This window comes from Glossina fuscipes, unplaced genomic scaffold (genome assembly GCF_014805625.2).
Source record: "Glossina fuscipes isolate IAEA_lab_2018 unplaced genomic scaffold, Yale_Gfus_2 61051, whole genome shotgun sequence".
Taxonomy (NCBI): Eukaryota; Metazoa; Arthropoda; class Insecta; order Diptera; family Glossinidae; genus Glossina; species Glossina fuscipes.
The window spans coordinates 251,058-263,059 of record NW_024003300.1 but is presented as its reverse complement, the minus strand read 5'-3'; the positions used below and the strand labels follow the sequence as shown (position 1 = coordinate 263,059).

General features: G+C 34.6%; 1 protein-coding gene across 4 annotated transcripts in view; it reads left to right on the top strand.

Annotated features, from left to right (window-relative positions):
- The first annotated feature begins 473 nt into the window (after nt 1-473).
- Nucleotides 474-12,002, top strand: part of LOC119643481 — a 56,998-nt gene continuing 45,469 nt past the window's right edge. The window contains exons 1-3 of one of the 4 annotated variants that reach the window (XM_038042834.1): nt 474-630; nt 849-1,236; nt 5,505-6,609. In XM_038042834.1, coding sequence (XP_037898762.1) covers nt 5,543-6,609 — 1,067 coding nt within the window. In that variant the 5' untranslated portion in view covers nt 474-630; nt 849-1,236; nt 5,505-5,542. Of the gene's footprint in view, nt 631-690; nt 1,237-1,483; nt 1,700-1,923; nt 2,033-5,504; nt 6,610-12,002 lie in introns of those variants that run through there. The other 3 variants (XM_038042833.1, XM_038042835.1, XM_038042832.1) reach the window with 3 other exon arrangements.

Below are 12,002 nucleotides of genomic sequence, written 5' to 3'. Positions count from 1 at the left end.
TAGTTACTAATGAACGGATATTACATTACCTTCAGTGTTTATCAACCGTATGTAGCGCAATATAGACTATATGAATCAACAACGAAACGAAATTTCGAAGAAGTAGCTTATTATAATACCGTACATATATTTTGGCTAAGGTAACATATGTTGTATTGTTTGATACAAATTTGATAATACATTCTCTTCGTGTTGTTATCTTCACATCGATAAAGTTTTTATTGCAGATGCGCCATCAAAACCAAAATTGCCTGAAATTATTAACCAATCAGACGTGCATTTGAATCCAATTTAAAAGGTTGTTGGGGATTGTTCTCTGTCTCAATGTCATTGCATGACGAAATTGCGTTTTGCTTACTTTGAAGACGTCTAACTAGGAATTGTTTTGCGTACTGACAAGTGGTGAAAGGAAAAAAATACACAAAGTCTGGTGACAAATGAAAATTGTTTTAATTTATAATTAAAATATGCATACATATTTGTAAAACACTTAAATGTTTATATTAAGCGTGAGGAAAGGTGTTCAGCACTCTTATCGTGTTGTTAAAGCCTCGTTAAGATTCTGCATTTATAAGAACGTACAAGGAATGCCAAACAAAGCGGAATAAATATTTCCTGGGTCGTGTTTAGGTATTAAAACATTTATAAGGGATAATTACTGCAATTAATTTTGGCAACTCTGCTTCATTTGTATATCTGAAATTGCTTATATAGAGTTTAAGTCTTGCATTTGTGCTGCTTAGCAATAAGGGATGTTTTGTAAAATAGAAATTTGTCTTTTCGAAATTAAACATTTTAATTCAAAAGGAAATAACTGACTAATAAAGAAAGATTTCAATTTATTATAGTTTTAACAATCATGAATATGAAGTAAACTAAAAGCGACTTGGCTGCAAACTGTATATGCGGACAAGGAAGCAAACCAAATCCTTGATAGGAGGGTATCTTTTAGAATTCCAGTTTTGTATATAGTCGTGTGTACAACATATCAGAAGAACAATTAAGAAGGCGGTTTGTTTCAAGTGTTTCATCGAGATTTTGTGACATTTGTAAATAGTTAACGGTTGTGTGATACGTTGCATATAATAAGAAATATATAAGATATAAATATGTCAAATATACAACGCATCAAAAACATGGAGATTGTGGTAGATTGAAGACCTTTTGACCATCTATCTAATATAACTAAATGTCTGATCGTAGATATCGAATGGAATTTGCAAACGGACTCGCAAGGTAAATATTAACGTATTATGCACGTATTGTCGTTATATTTATATACATATATGTACGCATGGCTATGAATATATATAAGTGTAAACATATAATTATCTATAAGCAGAGGGATATTTTTGTGTATATATATAAGTTTGCGTTGGTGTGTGTATATACGTACGGAAATATGTATTTATAATTATGTGCTTATTCACTTATTTTTTGCGTACATACAGGCACATACTTTATTTATTTTTGCGAGTGAACGGAGTTTATAAAAGTATGGAGTTTAAACCAAGAATTTTACATGTGCAAACCCATCTAGAAGTGTTAACAGAAAGAGAAAGATATGCAGCTCTTGTGATTTTGGAAAAATTGTGATTTATATGTATACCAAAAATTTTGAAGTTATGGAATATCGCTTGCGTATATAGTGTTAATATTATTTACTTCTTTACATGTTAACGACTTTAATTTGAGGGAGGTAAATGTGTATAATAAATACAGGAAAAAGTTCATGCTGTTGTTTTTCCACCAACCTTTAAACAAATTCGCTTGTACTTTCAATGAACTTTGTTAAGCTGAATCGACAAACTGGTGCCATTTTCTTGATAAAGTCATCATGGCATTACTGAAGAACTTGTGGGATTTCTGGTCAAAGACCAGAACCAAGTGATTTGCACAGGTGTCTTTTGAAATTAATTCTGCACTATTACACATTACAGGGATAGCGAAACAAAGGGGGTAATGTCCGAACTACGTAGTGGATGTTACCTCCAAGCCGAACTCTGAATTTTCGACGTGCTATTTAAGATGTGTGAGTCAAAAAGACAGCGTATTTCCAAAATATTAATTCTCGGAACATCATCTTAGTGCGGGGTTTACTCCAATGAGTTCCTGATGGTGTCGAATGCAATTAATTGTCTAGAAAGATTGAAGCAGTTCATCCTACACAATTCACTTTTTGCTAAACAAAACATTATCTCATTCTTATTTAACGTCAACTTTAGCTTTGCCACCGTTTCTCATTTTTCATGCGTTCTGGATCACAATCTTTATAGCGCATTTCGCATGTGATGCATTTTTCATTGTTTATTATCAAACACTTCAAATATGGCTCGATTTGGTTCCGTTCCAACAGCATTTCAAAAATGAAAATTCAGCCTGGAAATTATTTTCGATTGAACAGATGCAATTGTGGTCTATCTCCAGCATGTTATTATGGTAGGGCTTGACACATTTAATCTTGTCAAACTTGACACAAAAGCTATCTATTATGAAAAACACCATGAAATTATGTTCTTGAGCCAATTGTACCATTTAATATATGATATATTGATCCTTGGGTTATAGCATAGTATTTTAGGTTCTAAAGATGAATTTTTTTTGTTACCAGTACGTAAACAAAAAATGCATATAGACACCAAGAAGTTGACTTCGCAAAGCTGGTCTATACAGGCTTATACTCGAGTATTGAAACTTCTCACAGACTTCGAATTTCTTCGAAAGAATTAAAAAATTGGAACAATCTGAAAACACGAAGGAACTCTTACATTTACTTACTTATTTTATTAGTATTGATACTATATTATTAGTATTTATATTTGTTTGGAGAGAAACTATGTATTCTTTTTAGGATTTACTATTGTATTTCTTAGTTGGTTACAGGCTGATTAGGTCAGTTATCACAATAGATATAGTTTCGATAAAACTAATTTCTGAACATATGTATTAGATTAGGCTTTTTTTTATCGTTACTATATGCTATAATTATTGAGCAATTATGTTGTCACCGTATAAATAGTGCTGTTGATATCCTAATAGACCGAGCAAGGGCGAGTGCAATGTTTAATTACATAGATAGTTTAAAATAAATTGTAAGCCTTCGTCAGTATCAAAAAGCGAATATTGAACCGAAGCTCAAACTTGGCATATATATAATACATGTGTCGATAAGTCTTGCGACAAGATAGGAATAAAGTATTTTTGTTGTGTGTAAAATTGGGCTCAACATGGTCCTTTTCAGGAATAAAATCCGTTGAACGCTACTCTGCTCTAACGTTTTGTTGTATTTCTAGGGTAAGAGTTATCAAGACTCTCAAAATAAGCATTGCACTTACCCTTTGGTGCATCTCCGTTTTCTGGAATATCTTTTTAAGATTTGCAAACAGCTGATAGTAATATGTATAATACGATGAATGGGGGATCAATACAAGCAATTTGTATTACGTTTGTTGGGCTATGACTACTGTGATATTCATTCGGGAAACAGCTTTTTCACGCCAAATTTTTATGCAAAATTTTGAAATGCAATTTCTTTTTTTTATTTCGATTTGTAGTGTAGCAATCACTTTTGTACATCCGTTATCTGAAAACGAGCAAACCAATAAAAGTGTCTGCGTTCGGCTTACCAAGGAATTTCGAGAGTTTTCGTTTGAGCGTTCGTACTTTTTTAAAATATTGAATTTTGTAGGTAAAGCAAGCTGCATGTATTAGTCCCAGAAATTACTGATTTATCTGTTGTATTAGGTTGATAGAAGTAGATCAATTTCGAAAACGGGCATAATTCGCCCATAATCATCTTTTCAAAATGTATAAAAATCGTAGTCTTCAATTATGGAAGAAATTTATTGAAATCTCAAAAACGCCTACCAGAGCCATTCTACAATTTGAGTGTAAAGATAGCTTTTTGTTTTTTACACCCCACACCACTTGTAGTCAGGATGTGCTAAATTTATGCACAGATATGCTACACAACGATGAACTTAAGGTAGACTCATCTTTAGCGATTTTATAAACCAATTTAAGCCTACTTGCCCGTTCGATATCTCGTTATGTATTCTCGTGTTCACCTTATATGTTTATATTTGAGACATTTTGATAAAATTTTGTGCTTTGCTTATTTTAACCCAAGGAGAGGTCTGTTTTATGACCATTTCCCATATAACGCTTCCTTTACCAGGGTAGTTATACAAAAAAAATTGCAGTTTTTAAAACTTCATGATAAAAATCTGTGAAATCGGTTTTTCTAGCATACTAAATGAATTCGGAAACTTTGGATGGGATGAGACCATTTTTTTAATCCTTTTTACGGTTTTATAAATCTTTATATGCTATGGAAGTCTAACATATAGTATTTTAAGTTTAATATTTTTCCAAAATAGTAATTTTGAATTCAAGCGTCCTGTAATACGTCTTATGGAAAGCACGCCTTTATAAGGTAGATAGGTTAAGAGTCTATCATGCTCAATTGTACCACTTTAATTTATTTGTATACCCATCGTAAAAAGTTGAGGGGTATTTTCATTTTGTCAAAGGTTTTGCATCCAGAACCGAGTCCGAGACACCCCGTAAAGCTTATACACTTTTGATCAACATCTAATTCTAATCCGATTTAGCATGTCCGTCTGTGTCGTGTCTACGGTAAATATTGTTACGGTCGGAAAAAGCAAGCTATCGGTTTCAAATTGGCACGCAGGTTGGTATTGAAAATGTGGCAAATTGGTAAGAGCACTCGCCCACACTAAAGCGTAAACTGGTCACATATTTTGTTTGTTTTGGCTTTTTATTTGTAAATTATTAAAGATAGAAGCCTGAAATTTTTTATATTTACTTTGTGGAGGATTCGTACCTCCTTCATTTAATAAAATGGAAAAAATCGACCACGCTCTTACAAAGTTATGTGATCAAATTTTTCTTTAATATTTCTTAATAGTTGAATTGAGAATTAATTCTAAAATAAATATTGTGGACTTCACAAGGTGGAGGATTCGTTTTTCCCTAGCAGTATAATCAGTTGGGTATCAAATAAAAGGACTTGAAGAGTAGAGTGCGGCAAGTTAAGTGCGTTAATTGTAAATTACATATCGCAGTCACGACGTAGTGCAGCAATTTAATCTCCACAATCCAGCCGATATAGACCTCAAATAAATAGACTTAGAGAGCAGATATATATGGCAAAACGGCGATGGACACTAAAGATTCGGTCGCGGCCGAATATAAGTTTCTTATTTGTTTTACTTTAACTTGCTAGTTTCGCACTAATGTATTGGGTATTTTTTTTGTAGAATAAAGTATTTATACTTTCCTGTAGTATTTTCGATGCAGACAAATCATCGCGCATTTTACAGAGCTCTCCTATATTATAATGTAGGGAAATAACTTTTTTCATTCAATATAGTTTCCTCGGACATATCGAGTAACCAAAATTTAAAAATATATTACATATTTTTTAACCATAAACGTCTACGATTATCTACTAACATCTGTACGCTCGTGTTGTTTCGTAGGTAAAATAAAAGTAATAAGCTTATTTGCCTTGAAGATAATGGCTACATCAGCGGTATTATCATCACAAAGTCTGCACCACCACCATTTAAAATCCGAATTGCCATTAATACCTGCACGGCCCAAGATCGTAAAACACCTGAAATGTTATAACAGAAGTGATGTTTACAAAAATGACAATACAGCTTGCAAAAATTTACCGTATATGTGTAGCATAGAGGATAATACCAAATTTCTTTTTTTACCACGACGTTCAATTTCGAAATCATCGTCACTGATCCAGTCCCATTTGACATCAGCGGCATCTACAAAAACCCCTTTAAAGTTTATAGAACAAGCTCCATTGGTAACGGTAGACTCGCCATTGCACCCAATATGCAAAAAATCTTCCTCAGATCCAATATTATGTTCGCATGTTTCTACACAAAAGCAAAGATGCTTAACTTGTGGTAATACTAAGCAATATTTTAGAAAAAAGATGTATAATCATGCAGTTTTTTCACACGCGGAGCCGACATTGTCTACACTGTCCGCGAAAACGTCACCCTCATTCTCATGGGCAAAAGAAGAGAGCTATGTAGCCACAACAACTCTTAACACAACATCAGAAACTACTGATAGTTCACGACTGGAAAGTAGTGCAATGACTCAAATTACTTCAAAGGAAAAACATCATGGCAGCGACGGCAGCGACTGCTCCCTAGGATTACCCTTACACTTATTTTGTTATAAAAACAAACGTAAATGCTATCAGTTTAAGCAGAATACGAATCGTCGAAAAGACGAAGCTTTAAGAATATACTTTATCATTTTCTTAGTACATCATATTAAGTTATGGTATCGGTTTATAGCTGCTACAGCTTCTCCTAGAATCCTAAATCAACATTCAACATTAACAAGTCATCAAACAGTTACCGCAATGATAAAAGAATCAGATTCTACAAGTACTTCAGCAACATCACGGAAAACACTACGTTTATTACCTCGACTTGGAGCAACATCATTTTTTACGCTTGTAACCATCATTTGTTTAGAAACGATTTTACTGTCCACAATGTCTACTTGTGCAAAAACATTCTATATGCACTGGAATACTTCAAACAGCATGTAAGTACGCCTACCAATTAATAAAAATATATATGGCATTTACTAATCTTTCGTATTTAGACGTTTTACAAGGCCTATAATTATGAGAATGCTCTAAAGCTCAAATATCTTTCCTTCGAATATATATAAACCAAATTTTAATCGAGTTCTATCGCTATAATTTTTAGAAGCTTAAAAAACTCAATCCTGTGCGTGGCAATGATGAAAAAAACTTCTGGATTCGACACGAATCATAATGGCAACCTTACTGGTTGTTGTTTATTACTTAAGGTACGGTGCAGTAACCAATACACTATTGGAATCCATTCTTAAGATTGTTTCTTGAAGATTGTGATCTTTTTTTTTTATTACCTCACTATATTAGTATAAAGAACCTCTTAACAGTTAGAAATATCTGGGATAAAAGATTTAAAAATATTAATAACAACAGATAAAGAAGAAAGTCGGAGGGCTAACGCGTCAGTTAGAATCTACGTTTGCATCGAAATCCTTAGGGTTTTGTAAAAGTTTTAGTTAAGGTTGGGTTTTCTACTTCGTTTTGACATTTCTTTTAATCTCTTGAAACTAATATATAGACATACATGTGTTTTGAAACTAAGTTAAAAAAAAAACTTTTTTATGTTGTCTTTAATGTTTGCGACTTTAACGTGTTCAAAGTGGTTGAGGGGGTAAGTTCATCTTATCTTCGAACAAGCATGTGAGTTGGCGTATTTGCGATCACACATTTAATGCCCAAAACATCTCAAACGATTGCAAGAAATGAGCCGATCGATATATCGACAGCCTCAGCAACTTCTTTAATAGTGATGCGACGATTGTGTATAACAATTTTCCTCACTGCTTCAACGTTTTCATCCGTTATTGTCATGCTGTGGCGTCCAGGGCGCCAATCGTCATTAATATCTTCTCGACTTTCTGTGAAGATCTTTTAGCACTCGTAAACCTTTTTCTGTTCAAAGGAAACTCGTCAAATGCCACAGTCAAGATTTTAAGTGAGTTGGAGCGCTTAATTTTATTTTTCACAAAAATTTTAATACGGAATGATCCATCTTTTTTTATAAAAAAAAATCGCCAAACACCCTAAAACACGTTACGTTTATCCAAAATAATTCAGTTTTAATAGTTCGCAATACTCTGCACCTTGCTGACCTTACCATATGCATAGTAAAACTATGGCCATCAATATTCCTCATCGGTGTCAACATATACACCTCTCTTGGAGTTATTGTAGTAACTCTTCATTGCCAGTCGCAACACGCCACAGAAAAATGTCTGTTTGCAAGCCATGAAACCGCTATGTTGGAATGGTTCGAAGTGAGATTTTCAATCCATTCGCATGGTACCCGTTTTCCCTCCTTTTGTCTGGAAACAGTCGATTCATCATCAGCTGTTCGAAAGTTTTTTGGAAGTTTGAGTTGAGTTTTCACCAAGTGAATCTTGCAATTCATCTTCTTTGAATTTTTTTGATCCTCGGAGCTGTTTTTCGTTTTTTTAAATGAAAACCATTACTTTTAAACCATTGAAACCAAAACCGACAATTGGGATATGATGGAGCAGCATGACCATAAGCTTCGCTAACCACGTTTGGGTCTCGGCAGCAAAACTTTTCCAAATCCAACAACAAAAGTAATGAATGTCGAAAATGCAATTTTGAGCGTTCTAAGGTTAGTGTCTGTACACACTGAATAACTTAATTATACTAAATGGAAAACCATTACTTTATGTACAAAAATATTAAAACCGTCAAAATTATTTGTTGTGGACATTGATACTTCGCATTACTTTATCATTTTCACCAATCGCTACCGCTCATCAAAATACATGCAAGCACCTAATAAATTTCCTTCGAACTTTGGAAAAGATTTTGGAAATATGCTTTATACAAAAGTGTATCTTTATTACTGCTTATCTGTAATTCTTCATCTTCAAATATGTGTGGGCCATATATGCGATCATCGTTTTTTAACCAGAAGTATTAAATAATAAAACTAACGCTTCCCGCAAATACAGTTTGTAAGGGTACCTCCTCCCATTGACGTCACTCAATCTACTCAGGTGTCATCGTCTAGAGCTAATAATGAGAATAGCAAATTGTCCTCTCCCCCTGGCTGTTGGAGTGTGAACGTTGGTCGCCAAAGTGGGCACGTCGTACAAACTGCATGTGCAAGTTTGCTTACCCCTTCTATATTCTTTCCAACTCAAAACTCGCCGTCCGCTACTAGTACAGATGACAGTTCGTCCCAAAAAAGCAATATTTGTGTCAAGACTGGCGCCTGATAAATCTATGGCTAACATAAAAACTTACCTGGCGGTGAAAGTCGCATCTGTGTATTTAAAGCGTGTTAGCATTTTCAAAATGGCTTCTTCTCAACCTAGAGCAATCTCGTCTTTTAAAATTCTAGTTCTGACTGATAACATGTATATGTTGTTAAATTAACCATTGTGGCCGGTTGGATTCTTAATTAAAGAGTTTATTTCTCGCCATCGACCCCCTAATACTAATGCAGTAGCCCTTTTCCCTTCAAAAAACTAAATATTTCTTCAGGCTCATTATCTCTCATTTATCAAAATGTTACGGGGCCTAAATTCAGTGAGCACGGAGTTTTCCTGTTAAAGCCTGATCTACATTCGTCGGAACTTTTCCATAATTCGTTTCAGGTTTTTAGAAATGATCGATTGTATCGCAATGGTGGTGGTGTTTTAATTGCTATATCTACGACAGTCCCTTCCTATTCAATTGATTTTCCTACTACTTCCGACGTTGAATTTATCGTCATTCGAGCGAAATTTCCTAATAAATACTTATATGTAACCTGCTCCTATATTCCCTCAAATTCAGATATCTCTATATATAAGAAACAGGCCGCCCTCATTTGCGAAGTGGCCAAGCAATCTAAACCTACCAACATAGTCATTGCGTTCGGTGACTTCAATTTGCCTCAAGTCACTTGATGTTACAGCGTTAGTTCTGGCTGTTTGATTCCAACTTCAACATCTAATAGAGTTGTTGCGTTCTTTAATGAATTATTTTATCATAATTTAGATCAATACAATCGTATCCCTAATTGCATGGTGCACAGCTAGGTCATTGCTTCGCCAATTTTCCTGAGGTTTGTGTGAATCATTTCTTCCTTTTAGTTTACTTGAGGGCCCTTATCATCCAGCATCAGGTATTTCCCTTTATTACAAGCATGATGGTTCGTTAAACTTCTATAACGTTCCGAATTCAACTTTTTTAAATAAATTTTATAATTTTTATAAAATCAATATTTCAATTCTAAAATCACATCTTTCACATATGCTTGATTTCTCAGTTGGAAGTGTTGATAGCTTACTGTCGTCGTTCCACCATATATTTAATCAAGCTATTTCTGCATCCGTTCCGATAAAGCAGTCCCGTCCTCGAAACAGGTGGTATAATAAGACAACTAAATACTAAAAAATAGGAAAAACAAACTTTTCAAAACACTTTCGAAAAGTAGTTCTTTCGACTATTTCGTTTACTCAGTAGCAAGGCATAGATTTGATTCACTCAACCACCAATATTAGTGCAGATACCTTGAGTTTATTAAGTCCTCCCTGTTTGCTAATCCTAACTACTTTTTCAAGTTTGTTAATTCCAAAAGAAAAATCTCCTCCCATGTTTTTTTTAATGGCTCTGAGTTTTTGGACGATATTGAAACCTCAAATCTCTACGGAAAATTTCCAACAAAACTTTTCGACTACTAATTGGTTGTTTCTGAAAATGACGGTTTTGAAGGGTTGAGTTCTCTAAAATATAGTTGTGCGCCTGATGGAAATTCATCATGTGTACTGTGAGGAGCCAAAGGCGTACTTCGTTTTGGCCACACGGGTTCTCCGTCTCTGGTGGGAGAGAGAGAGTGCTAGTTCAAGTTAGGGAGTAAGTTAGCAGAGCAACAGAGTAAGAATAGAATAAGAAGACGATAGGAATAGGGTGAGAATAAAATAGGGATAGATTAGGAATAGAATAAGAATAGGTTAGGACTAGGGTAGAGCAGAATAAGTTAGAATAATTTAAAGTTAGTCTTAGTTTGACGGTCTTTGAGAGCGAGTCTTAGTTTGTTATTAGTCGTTTATTATATACCATTACAAAATTAAAGAGTGAATTATACAGGTCCCTTTGAATACAAATTTCCTTGTGTTTTTCTGGGCCGCTGAGCTACCCCAGCCCCTGAGATTGGGCCGGAACGCCCTTACAGTACTTAAATCCTGCGCTGTCGAGTTATGTGGCGTTATCTCAAAGATATACATTCAATTGAGTCCGTTCAAATGCAATTCTTGCTATTTGCACTTAGGAATGTGGGTTGTGACCCAATTGCATACCTTCTTTTTTAAACTCCAAACTTCTAGCTTCTCTTTCTATTTAGTAAAACGGATAAGGTCTTATCTGCACAATATATCCTTCAGGGTTTTGTTCAACTTCATCGCTTCGGATAAATTCCCCATGACATCTGGCGTAGCTCAAGGCATCCACTTAGGACCCATTTTATTTAGTTTATACATTAATGATCTCCCATCGGTGATTAATTCCAGCCAGATCTTAAATGTGAAACTATTTTCTTCCTTCTCCGTATAATCGTAACCACATTTGCTTCAAAGTGACTTGGACAATTTGGTTGCAAGGTGCTCTTTGAATCTTCTGAAACTAAATCTAAATAAATGTAAGAAGCTCCCTTCTCAAGAAGAAAGTCATTCATTACTCAGTATTTCATTGATTCGCATAGTTTGGAGGACGTCGATACGTTCACAGATTTAGGCGTTCTATTTGACCATAGATTACATTTTAACTTGCACATTGAGCTCTCGTTAAGCAAAGCTAGGTCTATACTTGGTTTTATAAAGAATTGATCCAAAGAGCTTGATGATCCTTGCATTACGAAACGGCTGTACATATGTTTGGTTAGACCTATACTTGAGTATGCCCCCGTTGTGTGGTCTCCTTCATATGGGTGCTATGTACATTCAATTGAATATGTTCAAAAGCAATTCTTGCTGTTTGCCTTAGGAATTTGGGTTGGGACCCGATTGCCTCTCTTCCCGCCTGTGAAAATAGGTTTCTTCTGTTGTCCTTACCGTCACTTAAGAAACCTAGATTTGTTCTTGGTGTTCCTTCTTAATCAAAGTAAAAAATGGTACTATTAACTAGCCTGCATTACTTAGTGAAATAAGCTTTAATGTCCTTAACCGTTTCTCTAGGCACTTTATCTTGGTTGAGGTTAGTCAATGTAAATATAATTATGAGCTGTTTAACCCGCTCAGAGTTGTTTGCAAGAACCTAAATGATGTCTACCACTTATTCTCATTATCGGACTCTTTAAAGTCTATTAAAGCAATTTTGCTTAATATGCGTAATTTACCTATGTCGTAATTAA